Source organism: Syngnathus floridae, chromosome 4, assembly GCF_059516105.1.
Source record: "Syngnathus floridae isolate MCC-2025c chromosome 4, RoL_Sflo_1.0, whole genome shotgun sequence".
Taxonomy (NCBI): Eukaryota; Metazoa; Chordata; class Actinopteri; order Syngnathiformes; family Syngnathidae; genus Syngnathus; species Syngnathus floridae.
The window spans coordinates 14,899,388-14,920,931 of NC_142416.1; the positions used below are offsets into that span (position 1 = coordinate 14,899,388).

General features: G+C 42.3%; 2 protein-coding genes and 1 long non-coding RNA gene across 9 annotated transcripts; 2 read left to right on the forward strand and 1 right to left on the reverse strand.

The window, feature by feature from the left end:
• Positions 1-587: 587 nt before the first annotated feature.
• On the reverse strand, positions 588-8,460 carry n4bp2 (NEDD4 binding protein 2). Of its 3 annotated transcripts, none has more exons than XM_088372976.1 (16): positions 7,966-8,460; positions 6,829-7,750; positions 6,334-6,458; positions 6,165-6,253; positions 5,974-6,050; positions 5,726-5,866; positions 3,124-5,555; positions 2,952-3,037; positions 2,794-2,839; positions 2,591-2,691; positions 2,393-2,517; positions 2,139-2,265; positions 1,832-2,005; positions 1,547-1,715; positions 1,298-1,421; positions 588-1,226 (listed from the first exon to the last, which is right to left on the reverse strand). In XM_088372976.1, exons 1-16 carry the CDS (start codon positions 8,198-8,200, stop codon positions 1,181-1,183), a joined length of 5,019 nt encoding a protein of 1,672 aa, XP_088229102.1. In that variant the 5' UTR covers positions 8,201-8,460; the 3' UTR covers positions 588-1,180. The 3 variants fall into 3 exon arrangements, with proteins under 3 accessions (XP_088229102.1, XP_088229101.1, XP_088229099.1); XM_088372975.1 differs by having other exon boundaries at positions 2,591-2,694; XM_088372973.1 differs by having other exon boundaries at positions 2,591-2,839.
• LOC148399361 (uncharacterized) lies at positions 1,104-7,788 on the forward strand. Its single transcript, XR_015857916.1, has 4 exons — positions 1,104-3,581; positions 3,652-3,721; positions 7,259-7,450; positions 7,521-7,788. It is a non-coding gene; the product is annotated as an uncharacterized LOC148399361 (long non-coding RNA).
• On the forward strand, positions 8,068-21,452 carry pds5a (PDS5 cohesin associated factor A). 5 transcript variants are annotated; one of them, XM_088372977.1, is made up of 33 exons: positions 8,068-8,208; positions 9,891-10,043; positions 12,244-12,447; positions 12,549-12,635; positions 12,711-12,808; positions 13,114-13,240; positions 13,354-13,434; positions 13,531-13,671; positions 13,796-13,911; positions 14,018-14,112; positions 14,215-14,360; positions 14,485-14,636; positions 14,808-14,921; positions 15,118-15,199; positions 15,283-15,331; positions 15,423-15,562; positions 15,829-15,944; positions 16,335-16,440; positions 16,527-16,687; positions 16,768-16,891; positions 16,983-17,141; positions 17,267-17,335; positions 17,448-17,584; positions 17,954-18,077; positions 18,407-18,611; positions 18,688-18,802; positions 18,884-19,016; positions 19,103-19,222; positions 19,402-19,464; positions 19,606-19,751; positions 20,177-20,264; positions 20,341-20,597; positions 20,708-21,452. In XM_088372977.1, exons 1-33 carry the CDS (start codon positions 8,206-8,208, stop codon positions 20,709-20,711), a joined length of 3,915 nt encoding a protein of 1,304 aa, XP_088229103.1. In that variant the 5' UTR covers positions 8,068-8,205; the 3' UTR covers positions 20,712-21,452. The 5 variants fall into 5 exon arrangements, with proteins under 5 accessions (XP_088229103.1, XP_088229104.1, XP_088229105.1 ...); XM_088372979.1 differs by lacking the exon at positions 8,068-8,208 and adding an exon at positions 8,852-9,009; XM_088372980.1 differs by lacking the exon at positions 8,068-8,208 and adding an exon at positions 9,086-9,219.
• The last annotated feature ends 92 nt before the right edge of the window (positions 21,453-21,544 follow it).

The following is a 21,544-nucleotide window of genomic DNA, read 5'->3' on the forward strand; positions in this document are numbered from 1 at the left end:
CCACACCTATTGCACTATACTATTGCCCTTGAATATGTATGTAGATAATTGTTTTTTTTTATTAAAGTAACCCAGACTGATCGCAGCATTTAACTTTGGTCATTGCCAAATACTTGCTAATGATACATAAGTAATTCGTTTTAAAATCAAATTCAGATCTAAGCCCCATCCTTTATTTTTTTTTTGGCCCACATGCAAGTAACCCACATAAGGTAGTGCTGAGAGATTTACTTGATGGACGGCAGAGAAGAAGAGGCGTTTTGGGTATATTTATGTGACAGCAAGTAGAAAAAAATGATATAATAATGCAATATATTCTATTTTCCAAATGAATTTTGACAATTCCTTTTCAGGTTTTGTTTATAAAATTGCACATAAACTTAAAGGTCATGAGTATTCATTTAGATTTAGCAATCCATGACACATCAATCTCAATCATTCAAAAGTACACGTAATGGCCCACCCTGTATTTAATTTGTATCCCATTTATACCTAATATTTCAGTACTGTATCTGTCCAGCAGGAAACTCTGTTCACTCTGCACAGACTGTCTGTCAGCCAACAAGACATGAACTGAAGCAGTAAAATTAAACATTCAAAAACATTTTATTTCTTGATACAACCATTCGGGTTCAACATAATATAAATTGTATACAAAAAATACAAGTTTCTCTTTACAACGTTTACAATATATTGTAAAATAACTATTGTTTCTCAAGTATTTGGCCTTTTTTCACCTTAATCACAAAACATCAGTAAAACACATGCAATTTACAGAATGTATAATGCAAAGTGTTCATATAATCAAAAAATAAAATAAAAAAATATAAACAACCCTGAAGCTAAATGTTTCAGTTTGCATTCTTTTATAATTTGCTTTGATTTTTGATTTTCAATATCTTAAAAGACAAAATGTAAAGCCATCACAGTGGCACACAATAAAAAAGAATTAAAATATTTAAAAAATACATCTATACTTGGTTTCTTATCGTAAAAAAACTCTTAGTCCGATCTACAGAAACATCAGTCTTATGAATAATTACGTTTTAGGCTGGTTTAAAGACAGGAGGACGTAAGACACAAGAAAAAGGTACCATACTAATCTGTGATATATGTAAAATGTGAATTAGCGTTGTTTCTCGTAGTGGCTTTCACACAAATGCTCTCTCCAGCTTCTTTTCTACTTCAAAGAGACCACTACGAGACCGGGCTTTGGTTCTGTAAACCTGCAAGATAAGGAATATGAGGAAATCAGCGAGACTATGAGACAAATGTGTGCGTGCGTGCGCTCGTGTACCTGTAGTGTGTGTTGGTGAGGTAGTTTATAACGGCTGGGCGAATGCGGGCCACGCCCCCTTGACTGTGGTTACCTCTTCCTGTGATGACAGAGAGCTGCGGTCGACACAGACCTTGTTCGCAGTCTGCACAAAAGCAGTTCAAAGAATACATTTAAAAAGAAAGCATTCGCAACTAAACAGATATTGCAATAATTCAACCTCATCCTTTCTTTCAACTCTACTGCATGTTCTGACTCCATTCCATGTACCTGCTGTTTTATCATTGAGGATTCGGCGCAGATGCTGCAGGGCCTCGTCCACGTGCAGCCCATGGAGGTCCAGGATGTTCTTAGGAAGAAGCGAGGAGTTGACCCTCTCAAAGATCTGAACGGCTGCACGGTGATTGGCCTCACGCATCCGCTGACCGTGTAAGTGTCCCTATTGGACAAAAGTGACACACGTGACTTTTTCTCAGAGCAGCACATGCATTTTCATTACATTACACAAGTAAAGATGTAGAATGGCGGAAGATCAGACAGTAACTTTTGTTTTACCTGCTGTGCATAAAAGGAAGCCACTTCTCGGTGTCCTTGCTTGTAAGCTGCTGCAGCTTTGGAAAAACTTTCCAGCTGCCGACTTCTTTGCAGACTGGCTTCGGCCCTGAAATCCTTGTACTCAGGATCATCAATGTTTTGATACTTCTGAGCTACATCAGAGTCAGGAAGTTTCTGTTGCAAAATAAAGGAACATTAATAGAGTCAGAGGAAACAGTTTTTCTATTCTGTTCCAAAATGACAGATGCCCCAATATTTTGTTCATATGGAGAATATCTTTGGTTGCCTTTGTAAACAACAGGTCTACCTTTTCCCTCTCTTTGCTGGGAGCTCTTTGGTGTCCAGAACGAGGCAATTCTGGAGCGACGACGGTCTTGACAGGCCCCTGGTCTAGTAAAGAGTTCAGAAAGAGCTCCGTCTGGCTGAGACAGTAGCTGTAGATATGATAATCGTGGAAATTAATCAGTCATGTTGGAAAATATCATTGGTGGTTGACAAATGATTCCAAGAAATGGGAGTGACAGAGAAAATAGATAACTCAAACCAAGATTTGAGTCTTACTTATGATCCCTGAAAATATCCTGGAGAAAATGTCTGTCAATGGAGGGGAAGCGAGCGTAGAGCTGATCTTCTTTTAGCATGGAGGCCCCATCACGCTTGTTGAGTTCTGCTTGATTTTGTCTTGACTGAAGCAAACGGAACGAGAGGTTCATTACAAAGGAAGACTATTAAGAAGTTTAAATTGACACAGTGCATTACCATCTTCATGTTCTCCTGCATAGCCAGCTCCTCTTTTATTATGTCCCGCAGAGAAACACATGGCTGGGAGAAATTCCAGTGGTCCATCACTGGCATCCCTGCTTCTTTGCCAGGACACATATTTTGCAGAATGAGGTCAGACAGATGGGTACCATAGAATTTGTTCCCCCCCCCCCCCACCTCAATGATGTGTTTTAACTTACGGTCCAGAAGCAATTGGTTGGAAAGAGTTGCTTGTCTCTTCCGTTCCTATGAAACAACAGGATTAACTTGCACAGATCCACTCAGATCAAGACACAAATAAGGTTGGACAGCTACCGCTTCCAAATGGTTAGTGTCAAGGATTTTTTTTTTCTTTCACCTGGATCGAATCTTTCCACTTCTGGTGGAGCAGTTTAGCCAGGTTCATATCCATCTGCACTGCGTAGTCTTCAGAAGAGCATGTAGCTAAATATTTTAAGCACATACTTATCATGAATTGGAAAAGACTGTGAAGTTTGATTGATTAGCATGAAATGTGTATAACTTGTTACCTGGTTCAATTCCAACAGGTCCAAAGAGTTCAGTTAGTTGCAGTGCCAGCTCAGTGGGGAGTTTCAGCTCCACACTGTTGATCTTCAGGACTGGGCAGTCTCTATTTCCAACGGTCCTCTCATCATCCTTCTTCTGTCTTTCTTCTCTCTCCAACTCTTCCAGCTCAGCCTGCAGAAGCCGGTTGATCTCTTCCAGGCTGGCAATGTCATCTGGAGTTGCAAAACTTGACTGCTCGAACATTGCTCGGTTTTGGATTTCACCGTGCTTTTCCATAGTAGGCAGGCTAGGACTAGTTGTTACTGTGTGCAGATGTGTCTCCAGTTGAGTCTTTCTTTTGACTGGAGAAGCTGTGCCAGCAAATCCTGAGAAGTCCGTATCGGAGGTCCCAGCAATTTCAGGAACTTCCTCATATGCAGATTGTTGAAGCACATTGGCCACAGCGGTTGACCCTGCATAAGTAAGTTCATCTCCCAACTTGGTTTCTAACGATGTAACTATTAACGGGATGCTCTGTTCAACTTTACCAGCTTCCTCCTTGTGCATCTCCTCAAGAACATCCTCATCTTTGAAGAGCCTTTCTCCAGAATCCAATAACAGGTTGGTTGTCCATTCCAAGTCTTGGTGGCATTTGTCATACAAGTCCTCCAATGTATCCAAATTAACGAGTTTAAAATGACGACTGAGGATGGTCAGGCTCTCGAGACGGCTTTGAGTTGCCTCAAATTCTTTCTCCTCAACCTGTGTGCCCTTCTCGTGCACCATGCGGTATGGTACTGTATTTTGGGTGGACGGGTGAACTGCAACAGCAGCAGAAACTGCCGATGAAATCTCTGGCACGAATCGCGAGGAGACGCCACATAGAACTGTGATGTCACTGAAGGCAGCGGCGACATTATCTGCTCGGCTGTCTTGATGATTTAAACGCCAAAGATGGGCAAAGTCCTGAGGTTCAGTCTGGGTGGGACAACCTCTTTCCAAAGAGAGAGGCGAGTCAGATCGCAGAAGGCGCTCTTCTTCTTTGCACGAGTCTAGTTTAGGACTGAGGCTGGTCTCAAAGTCGGGATTTGTGGTGATATCAACCATTTGTGATGTGGTATCAGGATCATCAAGTGTTTTGAAAGGATGAGCTGGACAGTTTTGTGTGAAAGTTAGGGCTAGTTTGCACTGCTTCCCTGATCTGCGACCGTGACGTTGCTTTCCACATTGTTGCGGTTCCAAAGGGGCAGTGCCATCACTAGAATGTTCACTTTGAGGCTGCCTCACCTCACTGACCGTCTGCTCTTTGCGTTGATTTGTGTCCATCTCGGTACTGATGGCAGACGCAAACGCTCTGCCGTACTCGTGCTCCGTGCCACAGCTCTCTTCCGGCTCTGGAGGTTCAAATGCGGTGACGCCCAACCAGGTATTTGCAGCGGCGTCTGATTCTGTTTCGCAACCGATGTCTGAGACTGTGGTTCTACTCGTTTCATTTTCACTCTTTAGAATCTCACCATTATCCTTGTAGGATTCTGCAGCTCTCCAGTCTAAGACACAATCTGGTAAATCAACTCTGCCAATCTTATCTGGATTCATATTTTGTTCTTTTTCCCCACCCTCAGACCTATCCCTAAGGGATTCTTCAATTTTGTCATCTGTCTCCATATTCTGCTCAAGGCAAGGAGAAACGGGAGACAGCGATGAAGAAGAAACAGACTCGCAAAAACCTCCTAAATTTTGAATGATATCAAACATTTTCTGCATTTCAGAATTTGGAAACTGCATTTCGCCTGTGTCATTGCTGACTTCTTTAGACACCACTCGGTCTTCACTTGCATCGCAGTCTTTGTGGCTTTTGTTTCTCCTTGCTTGTCGTTGATCAAGTGGCCCTTCAGAAGGCCAGTCACCTACAAAATGCAACATCTTGGACGTCTCTTTCTCTTCCCCTTCCCCACCTGCCACCGATACCTCTTCTTTATTCATCTGTTCTTTTCCCATTGCCAAACCTTCTGGGTGGTCAAGTTCTTTCACCAGATCTGCAGATTCAAACTTCCTAGTTGTTCTTTTTCTTGGCAGCCTTTGTTTAATAGACTGAGAGAAGGCCACCGGGGGTTCACTATTGCGGTGGTCTTCGTTCATCACTGATTCCACAATACAATCGGGTATCCCCTGTTCTGCACCAGGCTGATTTAGGGCATCCAGCTCAAAATCCAGAACCCCCAAGTCCAAGTCAACATCTTTGTGTGAACTTTCTGAGGCACTTCCAACTGGCTGGAAATCAAGTGAATCTGTTGATTGGTGGTTGTCACCTTCCAACTTGTGGAACTCACTGGGGTGATCAATAGATGACACGTCAGGAAGGGAGGAAAAGAGATGAGGCTGGGAATTCTTACGTCGGTGCATCAGTCCAGGTTCACTGACAAGGTCGGGGCATTTTGCTTCAGGAGTCACACACCTGAGGGACGGAAGAAAAGTATGATATATGCAGTAACAAACTTGCTAAATTAACAAAAACAGCCAAGACCATAACAAACTGAAACAATAAGTTAAAAGCCAATCTATTTGATGAGAATCAGCCACAAACTATGCAAAAGACTAATCCTGACATTTGTGATTGCCACTTACTGTACATTTCTGTTCTCCAGGTGAAGACGCATTTTACACTCGGGCATAGATGCACCCATGATGGACTTGACTGTTACATAGCGCTCGTAGTCATTTAGCATGCGCCGAATCCGTTCAGCAGACACACCGTGTGTGCTGCGTCTGCACAGGGTCATAGACAAAAAGACAAGATTGCATTTCTGTCTTGATGGGTGACGATTTGAGCAACATTGAAAGACATGGTTATGCAATTGCCAGATCTTGCTCACCTCTCTAGCTCCCTGGGCTTGTTCTTCCACCAAGTGTCTGTCTCACGAAACAGCACTTTGTAATGATATTTCAAAGCCTAACAAGGAGAACCACAGCATTTTTTCAGAGGCATTATGTTTTTGCGAACATTGCTGAAATCAAAAACGGGGAGTGGTCATTTAAACAAAGGCATTGAATGCAGATGGCTGACCTGGGCCACGTAGGGTTTCATCTCCCAGCCCTGCATGTTTGTATTGTCAATTATGATGGGGCTAGCTCCTCTCTCAAAAGCTTCTTTGGCTATTGGGTGAAGGTGAAATAACGGATAAGATAGTTGTGTCTCATTTAAAACTACCAACTGTACATGTATGTTTGTTTACCTCGCTTGTGGTTCCACTCATGAGCTTCCCCCAGAGAAGCAGGATCATAGTGATAGCGTCCTTGAAAAGTAAAGTAGTCATCAGTGCTTAGTGCAACTCCACCTGGATTATTTTCGACAAGAGCTCTGCAGAGATGAATATAGACAATGTATAGACAACAGCTTCTCTCCATGATCTGCGATTTAATTTATCGGACCATCACCATCAAGGTCTTTACTGCGGTTTCTTTGACATATTTTGAACAAAAATGAGGAATTTCAAAGTGAATTCACCTTTTCATAACTAAATTTCATCTGGCCACAAAACTGATGCTATCCATTAGCGACTTAGCCTATCTATGGCAATTTTATTTTGTATCATTAAGAAAATCTGACTCATCTAAAAAGCAAATCTATGTGTTTGATTTGTATACACAACATGTAATTCTCTTTGTTCACAGCTTTGTTTTACTGTAAACTGAGTGGCATTAAACAGTTCAAAGCCTTTTTGTCATACCGGGCCAAAGTGGATTTTCCAGATCCGGATGCGCCACGTAGCAACACGAGCACCTTCCCTTCCAAATGAAGCCTGCTTGACGGAGAAGGTGCAATTCTGGATGGATTATGTGCAGCTGCTGCCATAGCCCAGGATTTGGGAATCGTAGCAGAGGGTCTAAGAGGTGCTTGACTAGCCTGGCCTCCCCAAGGAGAAGGACGTCCAATGGAATGGTGTGAAGGTGCAATTGGGGTGATAAAACATGGTCCTTGATTTAAACGGGGGGAGAAAGTAGGAGCATTAATGTTCCACGATGCTGTGGTAGCTCCTGCATCTGCATTTTCGGAGGGTTGTAAAAGCATTTGGGATGACTCATTCTTTTTGTACAACTGAAAAGCAGAGGGACGCCCTGACGCTATAAGATCCAACTGAGATTTTGGCCTGTCTGCAGATTCTTCTGCCACTAGGTGTTTAAAATCCACAAGTGACTTCTGACCGTCGCCGCTGCCACGTTCACAAGTGTTGAGTCCATCAAATGGAGACGGAGATCCAGAATGCGCTAAGCCACCTTCAAGATGCCCACTCTGAGGCTCCTGGCTGAACTGAAGCTCGGGGAAGACCTGCTCTGGAAACTGTGATGGCGGTAATGATGAAAGTGTCATGTCAGCAGACAAACACTGGTTATTTGTATGACCTTCTTGTTGTGCTGCCAGGCTTTGAAGCTCCTGATCAACTTGAAAGTCCAACTCTTCTGTCAGAAGACTGGTAGTTGGAGATGGAGAGGTGAGTTGCTCTGACGCTCCCGAAGAGCCTGGTTGAGAAACATGACGAGGACTAAGCAAGGCTGCGGCAGTGCTCTCAAAGCCACACATTGGAGATTCAACGGCGCCGGCAAGTTCAGCAGCAATTGACAGTTCCAACAGGGAATCCATGGCATTTTCAACTGCAACACAGAAATTAAAGTTTGTTAATTGTGATTATTTCAGTCATATAGTTATTAAACGTTTGACAGTGAGAATGAATTTAAAAAGAGAAAGATGAATCTGGACTGTGTGAAAATGATTGCTCATCTATTACAATTGGAGAGCACAAACAGACACTTGGTCAGTCATTAGTTTCATGCACTTTTAATGAACTCCCAGCAATTACGCATTGTACCTTTAAAATCAGCCTCAGACAGCACGATGTGTATAACTTCAGGGTCCAAGTGGGAGAATATCTCTTGCATCTTCAGGGTGATTTTCTGCCTGTCGGAGCCTTCTTTGCCTTGTGAAAAGTTGGACGTCAATGTGAGATCGTAACCTTGAGGTGGTCCAAGGCCGAAGTCTTCCCCGGGAGGAGGACCGCCGCGGACTCTGGTCGGGCTCTGTTCGTTTTTCTTTCTTCGAGGCATGATGGATGGTACGTTTGGGGTAAATCCTTCACTAGTTCAGTTAGCAGAGCTGCTCGGAGCTAACAAGGTGGCAACAAACATTGGATTTGAGCAAACATTCGTGGCAGGAACGAACACCATTATTCTTCCGTATAATAAAGCGCGAAGTTTAACTCTTCAAGGTTGTAACAATCAGATCAAGTAGTGAGAACTACAAAAGGTGACTCTAAACAACACTGCACTGTGCTCTACGATCAATAATGGCCGACCTCGGAAATCATAACATTGCTGACAAAATAAAAGCTGACATAATGACGCAAATTTCAAAATAAAAGATTTACCCGGCGTGCAAAAAACTGTACGTACTGTAATATTTTACCCATCAAGAAATAATTATAAAATACACCATGTGGCTTTAAAGGCAGACATTTAAAGAATTATTGTACTTGAAAGCTGTGACGGCGATGCCCTATAATATAATAATCCCAAAGTTCTGAATTTTGTATGAAATGAGATAGAATAAAACCTTGAGTTTGAAACTTGTGCTCTAGTCCAAATTATTTATAACTGCGAATGTAAGAGGGAAGACAATCCATTGTTATAACGTCCCCAATAATTGTAATTTGCACTGTACGTACATTGAATCCTGTACATGTGTCCCTGAATTCAGTTCCACCAGGTATTTAAAATTGTAGTATTCACTCGAGACAAAGGGGGGCGCTCTTCGCTCAGCCGTCCCACAGATAGCACAGACTAAACGGACGAGCTTTGTGCGGAAAACTAGACCCAACCTGTGTCAGACTAATGAATTAAATCGGCCCGCTCGAGAGGTAAATACAAACAAACGGTTGCTATGCATTTCAGCTATGTTTATACTCGCGCTGTTTAGAAACATCCGCATGTAGCATTTTTTTTCGGATGCTTAGAATCGTCCGTGGACGCAAGTTGCTGGTGTTGAGAGGAGAGCTCAGGGCAACGGTAGCAGCCCTTCGCATGTTAACTAGAGGCAGATGCGTTGAAGTACAAAAAGACAACCGCAAGTAAATCAGCTCTATTTTAAACTTATTAAAGTTATTGCATTTGTTGGAAACCTTGGGATCTACCCGCGGGTGTGGGTGTTTTATGCTTCGGTTAAAGCATAATTGACTTCTTCTTTGGTTGTCTGGGGAGGGAGATGTGATGGGTACCTGAAGTAGTTTGCGGCCTAACACTAGCAACTAGCTAGCTAATGGGCTAAAACGCACGGTATGTAGCAGCTACTAGCTGGTAGCTGCTAACCGCGCTTCCCGCTAAATGCCAGTGCTGTTTTGCTTCATAACTCTCTTGCTAGCTAATTTGAAACCCCGTGTGACAGTTGTGAGACACAGGCAATTTAATCTGTTTCTCCCGAAGACTCAGTCTGTCGGGATGGGATTCGTAATTTAAATGCGCTGCTCCGATTAGCTAGACGTTGCTTTTAGTTGTATTTACGGAAACCTGGAACTAAGCTACAGCTGGCGTTAGCTTGTAAGCTAATAATATGCAAATGACTGCTTGAATGTTGGCTTGGTAAATTCAAATTATTCGTCATCCTCTAGTAGTAAATAGTACCACACAAAACTAGCAGTGTGTGTTGGGAATTGAGCGGTTAGAGAGTGAAGTAGTGCTCAAAACGAGTATTTTGTAAGTGTTGTAGCATGGCGCTGTTGAACTTTTGTTTTCCGACCCATAGAGGCCAGTAGAAGACCGCTTAGTTCCGACGTCTACCAGCATGGAGTTCCCGCAACAGCAGAAAACGGCGGGCGACGGCAAGATCTGCTATCCTCCCGGAGTCAAAGAGATTACGGACAAAATCAGCAACGATGAGGTGGTCAAACGATTAAAGGTACGCACATTGATTTTCTTACTTTGACTTGCATGGTGTCAAAATTCACTTCTAATTTTACAAACCGACGTGTGGGAAACCTGTTTTTCCCTATCAATTTCGCAGACCCAAAACTTCTGCAATCGTGTTATAAGTCATTAAATGATCAGCTAAAATAAGATCCAGCTCACCCACTACACCAATTAGAAATGATGGGTGGACTGACTAAACTGCAGCGCTTTTTAAAAAAAAAAAAAATCACATTTCACAATTATGACAATAAAAGTCAATGCCGCAGGTAGTTTTCAATATTTGTTGTCCCACTGTTACCTCTCACATGTGCCATATCCATATCTTGATTAATAGAAAGACTGTTACCACAGTTTGCCCTGTGCATAAAGTTGAGAAAGTTGTTTATTCCATCCTGTCAAATGCTGGTCCACTCTACTTCAGTGGCATTCCAAATTTGCTGGATATCACAAGGTACCCGAACACTGTGTCTTGTATGTCAATCCAGAACATCTTTAACATGCTCAATGGGTGACATGATCACTGTTGGCAATGTAAGAACCGGTCTGTTTTCAGCCTCAAGTAATGGTGTTGAAGCATAGGGCTGTTTATTATCATGCTGCAATTTGAGATGATGGTTGTGGGTGTATGGCGCAGCGGATCAAGCCTACGTGAAGATGTGTTGCATTGCGTGAGGAAAATAGTGGTCACACCCCTGAATCTCCATTTCAGTAAAACTGCACAATTCAGAGTGGTCTTGTTGTGAGCAGCCTAAGGCACACCTGTGCATAAGGTCATGCTGTTCACTCGGGCTCTTAATACCCCTCCACCCAAGAGTTCTACCTCTTAGATAGATGGATTATTTCAGCAAAGGAGACATGTTCACCAACACAGATTTCAATGCACAGTATTTGAGAGGAATTTGTGTCTAGCGTATCAGATATCCCACACGGCTGTTATATAAGGACAGTTTTGATCAGGGATTTATGATGTCGATTTAGACACCGATAAAGAGATTATGATTTCAATACTGATCACGGTGGTGACCTGCGCATTTTTCAGTTTGAGCTGCCCACTCAAAATTATTTTAACAAGTGATTAATTGGTCATTTATTTGTTTTGATTAATTGATGAACCAGGTTACAGATAGATTTTTTTTTCTTTTGTGCAGCCATGTAAAAATGTGCTATACATATACTCTATATGAGTGAGAGCTGTACAGTTTGTATAGTACAGTCATCCACAGCCTGCATAATTCCTCCGTGTTGGCAGCAAGCAGCTTGTGCGTGCTTCTGTGAAAAGGCGCACAAGTGGTGCTGTGCACTCTGCTTGCCCATCCCCCCACACTCCTTCAAATCCCTCGAGGTTCTGCCTCGTTCACACTCTCACATTTCAGTACTATAAGTCATTATTTTGTATCGATAGCTGTGGTGCATTGTCTTTTGGGAAGCACGGTCGAGCCGATACCAATAAATTGCTGAGAACCCGATGATTCGTTTATTTTTAACTCTGAGTTAACTGTAGTTTTTGCACATATGGAGGAAAGAAACACTTAAATCGGGGTTCTCGAAGTTCGGTCTTTGTGATCCTGTAGTCAGCCTGTTGTTGTTTTTTGTAATGTCATTCTTTTGCACACGTTGCACACACTCTGAGGTCTGCAGACTTGGGTCAGTCAGAGGACCCCAGAGTTCAAAGCAATCATGATGAAGCAGCATTTGGGATATTATGCTGCACATACTTTGAACTAGCACCAGAAAAAAGTGGTCAGTCAGTGAAGGGTGAATGCTTTTAAGTCCATGTTAGGAACGTTTTTGTCCCATTTCTATGATTTATCTCTTACAAAGAATTTTTAAAAAGACTCTTAGTCAGGCAACATTTTTCAACTTGTTAAAAGCAAGCAGTGATAACGTTCCTTTTGCAACTGGCTTTCAGGCAGTTTCTTGGGTGCCTTTGTGGGCTTTTAAAACACTGATGACATTGATAGTTTTGTGTGACCTCAATGCCTGTTTCCGGCAGGCCGTATTTATTAGAAAGGCTAGCTTGATATGACACAGAGAGGCCCCACACAACCTACACTATTTGATACTAATTGTGATTATTCATTTGAGAAAAATTACTTATTTTTTTTCCCTCCCTTTTTTTATTTCATCCATCCAGTTTAAACACTCAAAAATTTCGCCTCACATTTTGTTACTATTGCAATTCTACACAGATGGTGGTGAAGACCTATATGGACATGGATCAAGATTCTGAAGAGGAGAAGCAGCAGTATCTTGGCCTTGCACTGCACCTTGCCTCAGAGTTCTTCCTCAGGAACCCCAATAAAGATGTGCGGCTGCTCGTTGCCTGCTGTCTGGCTGACATCTTTCGGATCTATGCCCCCGAGGCACCCTACACCTCGCATGACAAACTCAAGGCAAGGAGATTGCATTTAACAGCGGTTCTAACATTGCACAGGACAACAATACTCTTGAGAAACATTTTGGCTTACCAAGCGGTTTGCGCTTCTGTCTGCAGGACATCTTCCTCTTCATCACAAGACAGCTGAAGGGACTGGAAGACACCAAGAGCCCTCAGTTTAACAGATACTTTTATCTTCTGGAGGTGATCACTTATTGAAAATAGGCCCAGATTAATGTGGAATGAGGGTGTTTATTGATTTCTTCTCTTTTCTGGTAGAATTTGGCCTGGGTTAAATCATACAACATTTGCTTTGAACTTGAGGACTGTAATGAGATCTTCACCCAACTTTTCAAAACACTCTTCTCTGTGATCAAGTAAGACCTCTGTTTTTTCTGAATATTTCGTTGCGGTTCATATTTTGAGTTCTTAATTCTGTGATTCAATGGCTTAAAGGTCATTTAACCCGTTTAATGTTATTTTAAAAGAGCTAAGGAAAAAACATTAGTTGCTTACAATAATTTGAATATTTTGTGTGTAGTATATGTCAAAAGTCCATGGTGGTAAAAAAAAAATCATGGTAGGGCATTCAGAAATTTGCCAATACTATTCAGAAACATTATTTATTATTGACCATTTATTTGTGCTCCACATAACCATGCCCCTTCTCGTCTTCCCACAGTAACAGCCACAATCAGAAAGTTCAGTTGCACATGATGGACTTGATGTGTTCCATCATCATGGAGGGAGATGGAGTCACACAGGAGCTTTTGGATAGCATCCTCATTAACCTCATCCCTGCACACAAGGTGAAATTCTATTTCAATCACATTCAAGTAATTTTGGAATGGATCCTTTTAAATAGAAGTAAAGGGCAATGTTGTGTAATTTTCATCAATATGTAACTTTTTTTTTTGTGCAGAATCTGAACAAACAAGCATATGATCTTGCAAAGACTATCCTGAAGAGAACTGTCCAGACCATAGAAACGTGCATTGCAAATGTATGTGGCAGCATGTACACTAGATTTAATGTCTAGTATTTTGACAATATTTTTGAATATGTTGAAATAAATGTCTTATCTTGTATTTGTTTAAAGTTCTTTAATCAGGTTTTAGTGATGGGAAAGTCCTCTGTCAGTGACCTGTCAGAGCATGTCTTTGACCTCATCCAAGAGCTCTTTGCCATCGATCCTTTGCTGCTTACTTCTGTTATGCCACAGCTGGAATTCAAACTCAAGGTTAATGACGCACACACACGATATTTGACCTCTTTGTCTTATAATGTGCTACTTTGTACGCATACAGTACAGATAAAGTATGAGGAAATCTAATCCGACAGACTTTTGTTTTTGTTATTTGCAGAGCAATGACGGAGAAGAGCGTTTGGCTGTTGTACGTTTGCTAGCTAAGTTGTTTGGGGCCAAAGACTCTGAGCTGGCCTCGCATAACCGACCTCTGTGGCAGTGCTTCTTAGGACGGTGAGTTGCAGGCATGGGGTCATACCACTCAACTGCTTCTAGTAGAAAGTGAACATGAGACGTGAATTAATGAATTTGAAGCATCATACGTGTGGTGTCGTTTCAGGTTCAATGACATCCATGTTCCGGTGAGGTTAGAGTGTGTCAAGTTTGCCAGCCACTGTCTCATGAACCACCCCGACCTGGCCAGAGACCTTACAGGTGTGCACATGCTTTCACGGCGTCTTTACATCCCACAGTGGATAACTTTGGTTTTCTCCCCCTAATTCAATCTACTTCTACCCACTAACTCCCCACTTAAAGAGTTTTTGAAAGTGCGTTCCCATGACCCGGAGGAAGCCATTCGTCACGATGTCATTGTCACCATCATCAATGCTGGGAAGAAGGATCTGAATTTGGTCAATGACCAATTATTGGGCTTCGTAAGAGAAAGGACGCTGGACAAGAGGGTGAGATAAATGCAGCAGTGTACCATAATGTCACAAGGCAAGGTCACAATATTCCCAAGCGTGTGCATGAACATGAAATGGAGTACGCTGAGCATGTTTGTCATGAATATTTTGCTCCTGACAGTGGCGAGTGCGCAAGGAGGCGATGATGGGCCTGGCTCAGCTTTATAAAAAGTACTGCTTGCACCACGAGGCGGGCAAGGAGTCTGCCCTGATGATCAGTTGGATTAAAGACAAGCTGCTGCACATCTACTACCAGAATAGCATTGATGACAAGTAAGAAAATATAATTATTTGTAAATGAAATAAAAATGTTGTCAATGAACTGTAATGTAGGATGACTTGTTAGTCAAGAAGATAAGATTTCTTTAAAAAATGCACATCTGTTTAATCACAAAATGTAACAAGGTCTCACCGGTTCATCCGCTCTCGATCTCTCTTCTGCAGGTTATTAGTCGAAAAGATCTTTGCCCAGTTCATGGTCCCCCACAGCCTTGAGACCGAAGAGAAGATGAAGTGTCTCTATTACCTGTATGCCTGCCTGGACACCAACGCTGTCAAGTCAGTAATTCTTGGTCGATAAAAGTCAAATTGTCACCCTCGTAAATTTTCGAGGTGTGAAGCTACTCCATAATGCAAGTGGTTTTGTTCATACATATTGTACAAGATAACCTCCTGAAATATAAATGACTTAACAAAGCAAAGGCTGTGGTTTTCCACCGTTGTGGCTGACTTGTTCCTTGTGTATTCCTCCTAGGGCTTTGAATGAGATGTGGAAATGTCAGAATATGCTGAGAGGCCTGGTTAAAGAGCTGCTTGACCTTCACAAACTGCCCGTGGTGCGTTGACTCAAAGGATCTTTGTCTTGCTTTTAACACAGATGGAGGTCTAACATGTAACCTGATTTTCCTCTCTCCTTCAGTCTGAGGCCAATAACACTGCCATGTTTGGGAAGCTGATGAATATTGCAAGTTAGTATAGCCCATCTGCTCAACTGTTGTTTTTGTCATAGTCAGTAATTGGAAAATAAATCAAAACTATTTTTGTTTTGTGCATTTTCAGAGAACCTGCCAGATGCGGGGAAAGCTCAAGATTTCATGAAAAAGTTCAACCAGGTTCTTGGTGAGGATGAGAAGCTTAGAGCCCAACTGGAGATTCTCATCAGTCCGACATGCTCTTGCAAACAAGCGGAGCTCTGTGTGGTGAGAGCATTTGAAATGCTGCATCTTGCACAAATTATTCCTTGCTATTTTGCAAGTATTTGTAAGGCATGCTGATTTAATCAGAGCATGAGTGAAACAAGTGTCAATTGCAAAAACTTCAAAACATTGTAGCAGCCAACCCACACACAAGCTACATTTTCCCATTCTCACCACATTTTTGAAATTCACTGGTATGAATACAAAACTGTCATACAATCAGTCAAACCATCATGATGTTGTACCAATACTGCATGTTGTTTTTACAGCGGGAGATCACTCGAAAGTTAACGTTTCCCAAACAACCGACCAACCCTTTCTTGGAGATGGTCAAGTTCCTGCTTGAACGCATCGCCCCAGTCCACATCGACTCTGAAGCCATCAGGTGTGAAACGTTTATTAAAATATACACAAATATTGAAAGAAAATATATGCCTGTGGTGTACAAATTGAAGGACACTGTATAGAGGAGCACATTTGTTGAACCTCTGACACTTGGGTTCAAAAGATTCATGCTCATGTTTACTATTGTGCAACACCAACAACTGGCTTTTCTCATTCAGTGAGACACCGTGTGGTTGTCAGGTGTAACTGCAGTATCAGCTATGCTTGAAGGTTAATCCTTTAAAGCTGCCTTGCAAAAAAGACACACCAATCGGCCAGATGATTCTGTTTTAATAATTTCTTCTTTTATATTATTACCTCATGATTATGTTGTAGGTAGAAGAATGGACTCATTTCAACTTTTTGATAACCAAGCCTGTTTATATTTTAGTGCTTTGGTAAAATTGCTCAACAAGTCCATTGAAGGCACAGCAGATGACGATGAAGAAGGCGTCACCCCTGATACAGCCATCCGCTCAGGCTTGGAGCTACTCAAGGTACATGATACCAGAATCTCCAAAACAATTCCAATTCTTTGAAAGACCCAGTTTCGCGTAACCATTCTTATGTATACTTTTTTTAGGTTCTGTCGTTCACCCACCCCACAGCATTCCACTCATCAGAGACCTATGAGTCTCTTCTCCAGTGTCTGAAAATGGAGGATGACAAGGTGGCAGAGGCAGCGATCCAGATATTCAGAAACACCGGGCAGAAAATTGAGGCGGAACTACCACAGATAAGATCGTACGTGTTACTTGACACAGTGAACACACAGCGCTGGTGAATTGCATCCTTACTTATAAAAGATCCTATGCATCCATCAGGACTCTAATTCCCATTCTACATCAGAAAGCAAAGAGGGGGACACCTCACCAGGCCAAGCAGGCTGTGCACTGCATACACGCCATCTTCAACAACAAAGAAGTGCAGTTGGCTCAAATATTTGAGGTAGCGCACTCAAAACAAACCCTCCATGTTTGAGATGCATTGTTGGGAAAAAAGAAAATCTTGATGTACTGTGTGTCCTCCGTACCTACAGCCTCTGTCACGGAGTCTAAATGCAGACGTTCCTGAGCAGCTCATCACGCCGCTTGTGTCACTGGGCCACATCTCCATGTTGGCACCAGATCAGTTTGCCTCACCAATGAAGTCCATAGTGGCTAACTTTATCGTCAAAGACCTGCTCATGAATGACAGGGTGTGTGCAAATGTGCTCTCGTTTTATAAGGATTGATTAGAGATAATGAATTTAAAGAGGTGGTAGGTAATGTTATGTTTGGTGGGGAAAACCTTGGGTTTATATGGGTGCTTCTGTGTCTCTAGTCGGTGGGAAACAAGAATGGTAAGCTGTGGACCACTGATGAAGAAGTTTCACCTGAAGTACTGGCTAAGGTGGGAGACCAAAACTGTGTTAACTATTTTGTCCATGCAATTAAAGAGGCACATTTAAGCAGTGCATGCACTGCACTACTCGCCTAATTATTTGTGTTGATATGCTCTTCAGGTCCAGGCCATCAAGCTGCTGGTGCGTTGGTTGCTTGGAATGAAGAACAACCAGTCCAAGTCAGCAAACTCCACGTTACGCTTGCTGTCAGCCATGCTGGTTAGCGAGGGAGACCTTACAGAGCAAAAAAAGATCAGGTAACTTTGAGAAAAGAACTGTATCAGGGACTTGTTGCCAAATTTTAATGAGAGACTACTGTAGTGTGATTTTTTTTTTTCCTCTCCCCCTTTTCTGCTAAAGTGGTCCCCAACCTTTTTTCCGCCAGAGACTGGCTCATAGTAGTGCCTATTTTTCGTGGACCAGCAACAATTTGTAGGCGCTGTGCTGACTTAGATTTTCCGCTACTAAAATATATTTATATTTAAAAAAAAAAAAAATCTCTCTGTCTGGCCCGGTACCAAATGGCCCGCGGCCTGGCGTTTGGGGACCACAGTTTAAATGTGCAACATTTTCTGGGTTATTCTTTTAACACGTTGTTTTGTCTTACTATTTGTTTCTCCCAACAGTAAATCAGACATGTCTCGTCTAAGGCTGGCCGCAGGGGGCGCCATTATGAAGCTGGCCCAGGAACCCTGTTATCATGAAATCATCACACCCGAACAGTTCCAGTTGTGCGGCCTTGTCATCAATGTCAGTCTGTCCTTCAACTGCCTTTTTGTAAACTTATTAGTAAGATGCTTTGCTAAGTCAAAACACGTTTTGGTGGGAACACCATTTAGGAGATACTTTCTGTATTTTCCAGCAAGATAGAATCGAACTGCATCACAATTAACAAACATTGTTTTTTTAATACCTCTGACAGTGTCAATCAAAATGCAGCCTTATTTGCAACATTGTTTTTCATACAGCTCTTGCATTGAATTTTGCAAGGGTACCTATTGACGTGGCCAATGAGTGCACGGTTACAAGGTGTTAGTTCTTTGAGGTGAACGAGTTGACCTTTTCCCTTCTGCGTGCAGGACGAGTGCTATCAGGTGCGTCAGATCTTTGCTCAGAAGTTGCACTTGGCTCTCGCCAAACTCTCCCTGCCACTGGAGTACCTGGCCGTCTTCGCCCTCTGTGCCAAGGACCCGGTGAAGGAGCGCCGCGCCCACGCCCGACAGTGCCTACTCAAGAACATCTCAGTGCGCCGAGAGTACATCAAGCAGAACTCACTCACTCAGGGTAAATATGGTCGCATGTTGATACCATGGTCTGAGAGATCCATGTGATCAATAATTTTATCTTATTCTTTTCACAGAAAAAATGGTCTCCTTCCTTCCAGAATATGTTGTTCCTTTCATGATCCACCTACTGGCTCATGATCCCGACTTCACGAAACCGCAGGAATATGAACAGCTCAAAGACATTAAAGAGTGTGTGGCGGTTGATTTATGTTTGTGTAATTTGCTAACAAGCGATTGCTACTCAGCCATGTTTTTGTTTGTTTTGCTTAGATGTCTGTGGTTCATGCTTGAGGTGCTGATGACCAAGAATGAGAATAACAGTCACGCCTTCCTGAGAAAAATGGTGGAAAACATCAAACGGACCAAAGACGCACAATGTCCTGAAGACATGAAAGCCAATGAGGTACATGTAGCAACAAATGGCAATGAACCAAATAACAGAAAAGTTGTATTGTGATGTTTCCTCATGGTGTGTTGTTGTATTTTCAGAAGCTGTATATCGTGTGTGACATCGCTCTCTTTGTCATTGCTAACAAGAGCACCGCATGTCACCTAGACTGTCCAAGCGACCCCTACATATGCCCCACATTCTTCCTAGCGTTAGACAAGGTAATAAAACACACATTTTCTTCACCTTGGACCTTTTGTTGTGAAAACTGCACATACATTTCATTGTGTTTTAATTCACAACAACCATATACATTGTCGTCTTCGACTCTCGGCCGTTCCAAAATAGACCCTTGATCCTCATTTGATTCTGTTTTCTTTCCTCTCTCCATTTTCATCAGGACTTCAAAAATGACAAAGACTATTTGTCAGGAGAAATGCGACAAATGTTGCTCACAGGAAAGGTAACTATTGCAAACCATTGCATCAGTTACGTAAGATTGTTTGAAACTGCTACAATGTTGTCACTTATGATTTTTCACAAGTTTAATCTTTGTCGCAGTGTTGACAATAGCCCGGCTTTGTCTATTGTCCTTGTTCTGCAGCCTAAACAAGCGCCAGTGTTGGTGACTGTCAACAAGACGTTGACTGTACCTGGCAGGAAAATCTTTAAAGCGCAGCCAGTGTCGGATACAAGTAATACCAGCACCAACTCCTCGCCGCTAAGCTCCTCCACTGTCAACAAGAACAGGTACACACTCCAAACTATGTGTTCTCTTGCTATTTTGCGGCTCCCACCACATCAGAGTTAAATTATTTACCTTGCCCACATTCTTTCATCTCAAAAACCTGGCATTTGATCAGTTGGAGTGTAGACTTTTTTTTTTTTATCCATTGTATCTCAGACCAACACTACAATGAATACAGTATACCCCCCATACATTTGTGTTGAAATACAGTAAAAAGTTTATTAAATAAGTTTATTAAATTTGTGTGTTTAAAGTGTGTAGTAGGGGTTAAACGACAAGGGGGGGATAGGAAATGCTTTGTTGCAGATTTTCACTTACTGTGTAGTGGGTTGGTCTAGAATGTACCCCCGTGATGAACCCTGTACTCCAGACTGCACCCACACAAGCAGTGAAAGTGACGTGCCCATGTGTGGTTTTAAACTTGCAGTAAAAGCATCGCAGGCACAGAATCCCCCGAGAGTCAAACGCAAGAAAATAATGAGAACCCTATCATCAAGAAGGAAGACAATAAGAAGGTATGCTCTGATAGTGGGATTGATTGTCAACAAGTACAACTTGCACTGCATATTCATCTTGCTTCCACTGTCAAAGGTCGAGGGGGGTAAGAATACGACGGCAGATGCAGACACGGAAGCGCTCCCCGCAAAACGGCGTGGCCGACCACCCAAAACTGGCATGGCTGCTTCTCCTACGGTGGTGACAAGCAAAGAGACGGCATCGCCTGGCGGCGGGGCCGCAAGAGGCAAGAAGAGAGGAGCAGAGCCCAACTCTAACCCATCAGCAGAGTCCATCAAGATGTCAAAGCAGCAGAATGACGAGGGAACAAATCGACAGATGGACCTGCAAAGGTAACCGTCCAGAAGAACTTACGTGTGTTTCTGTGCAAATATACACAGAACTGGCATTTCCAATATGTTTAATATGCTTGCTTAATATGCTTACGCTTGTTTTGTTCAAGGTAAAGAGTGGAGCCGCAACTGTCGTAAAAGGGCCCGATTCCTTCAAAGCTTCCCATGCCATCGTACATCCTCTTGCTGACATCCTCTTGGACATTTATGGACCTTTTCTTAAATCTGTTTCACAGATCTACATTTTACCCACACATGGACTATCATGACATCCTAGAAGGTTCTGAACACTCTGTAGTTATCATTTGAAGCTCATTGTATGTAGGTCTTAAACTTATATTTTCCCCCCTTTGTTTGTTTTGTCACGCTGCGCTTCTTTTGTGGACACATTTTTCAGAAAAAAAATCTGACATTTTACAGAAATTTTAATCTGGTATGAGTATTGCTTATTAAATTCCCTGGTAAAAAAAATCTTCTTATGTGACTCTTCCTCAATATTCTATGTAAGTGGTACCACGACTTATGAGTGACTTTTGAGGTACGAGCTGTGGCTTGAGAGTGAAGATTTGATTTGAGCGCTAAATGGTAAGAGGAGCAGTCCTGTTTAAGTTAACTCAAACTAAATATGAAAGAACCAATAATAATAACCACATTCCTTTGAATGTCAGATAAGCTTGGATGTTCCATTGTTCAAAGGCACATCTATTTCTGATGTTCTAAATGCAATGACAATTATGTAGTCTGACCAGCTACGCCAAGCTCTGGAGTGCATAAATGGTACATACATCTACCATGAAAGTACTTTTAAGTTTTTGTCCTGTTTTACAATTAAATGTAGTTTGTACCTTTTTGTCAGTTATTTGTCCAGGCACTTTTCCTGAGGAAGATTTACCACAGCCTGCATACCCTAACGCTCATGGTGCTTATTACAGCCCAGAATTTGATGG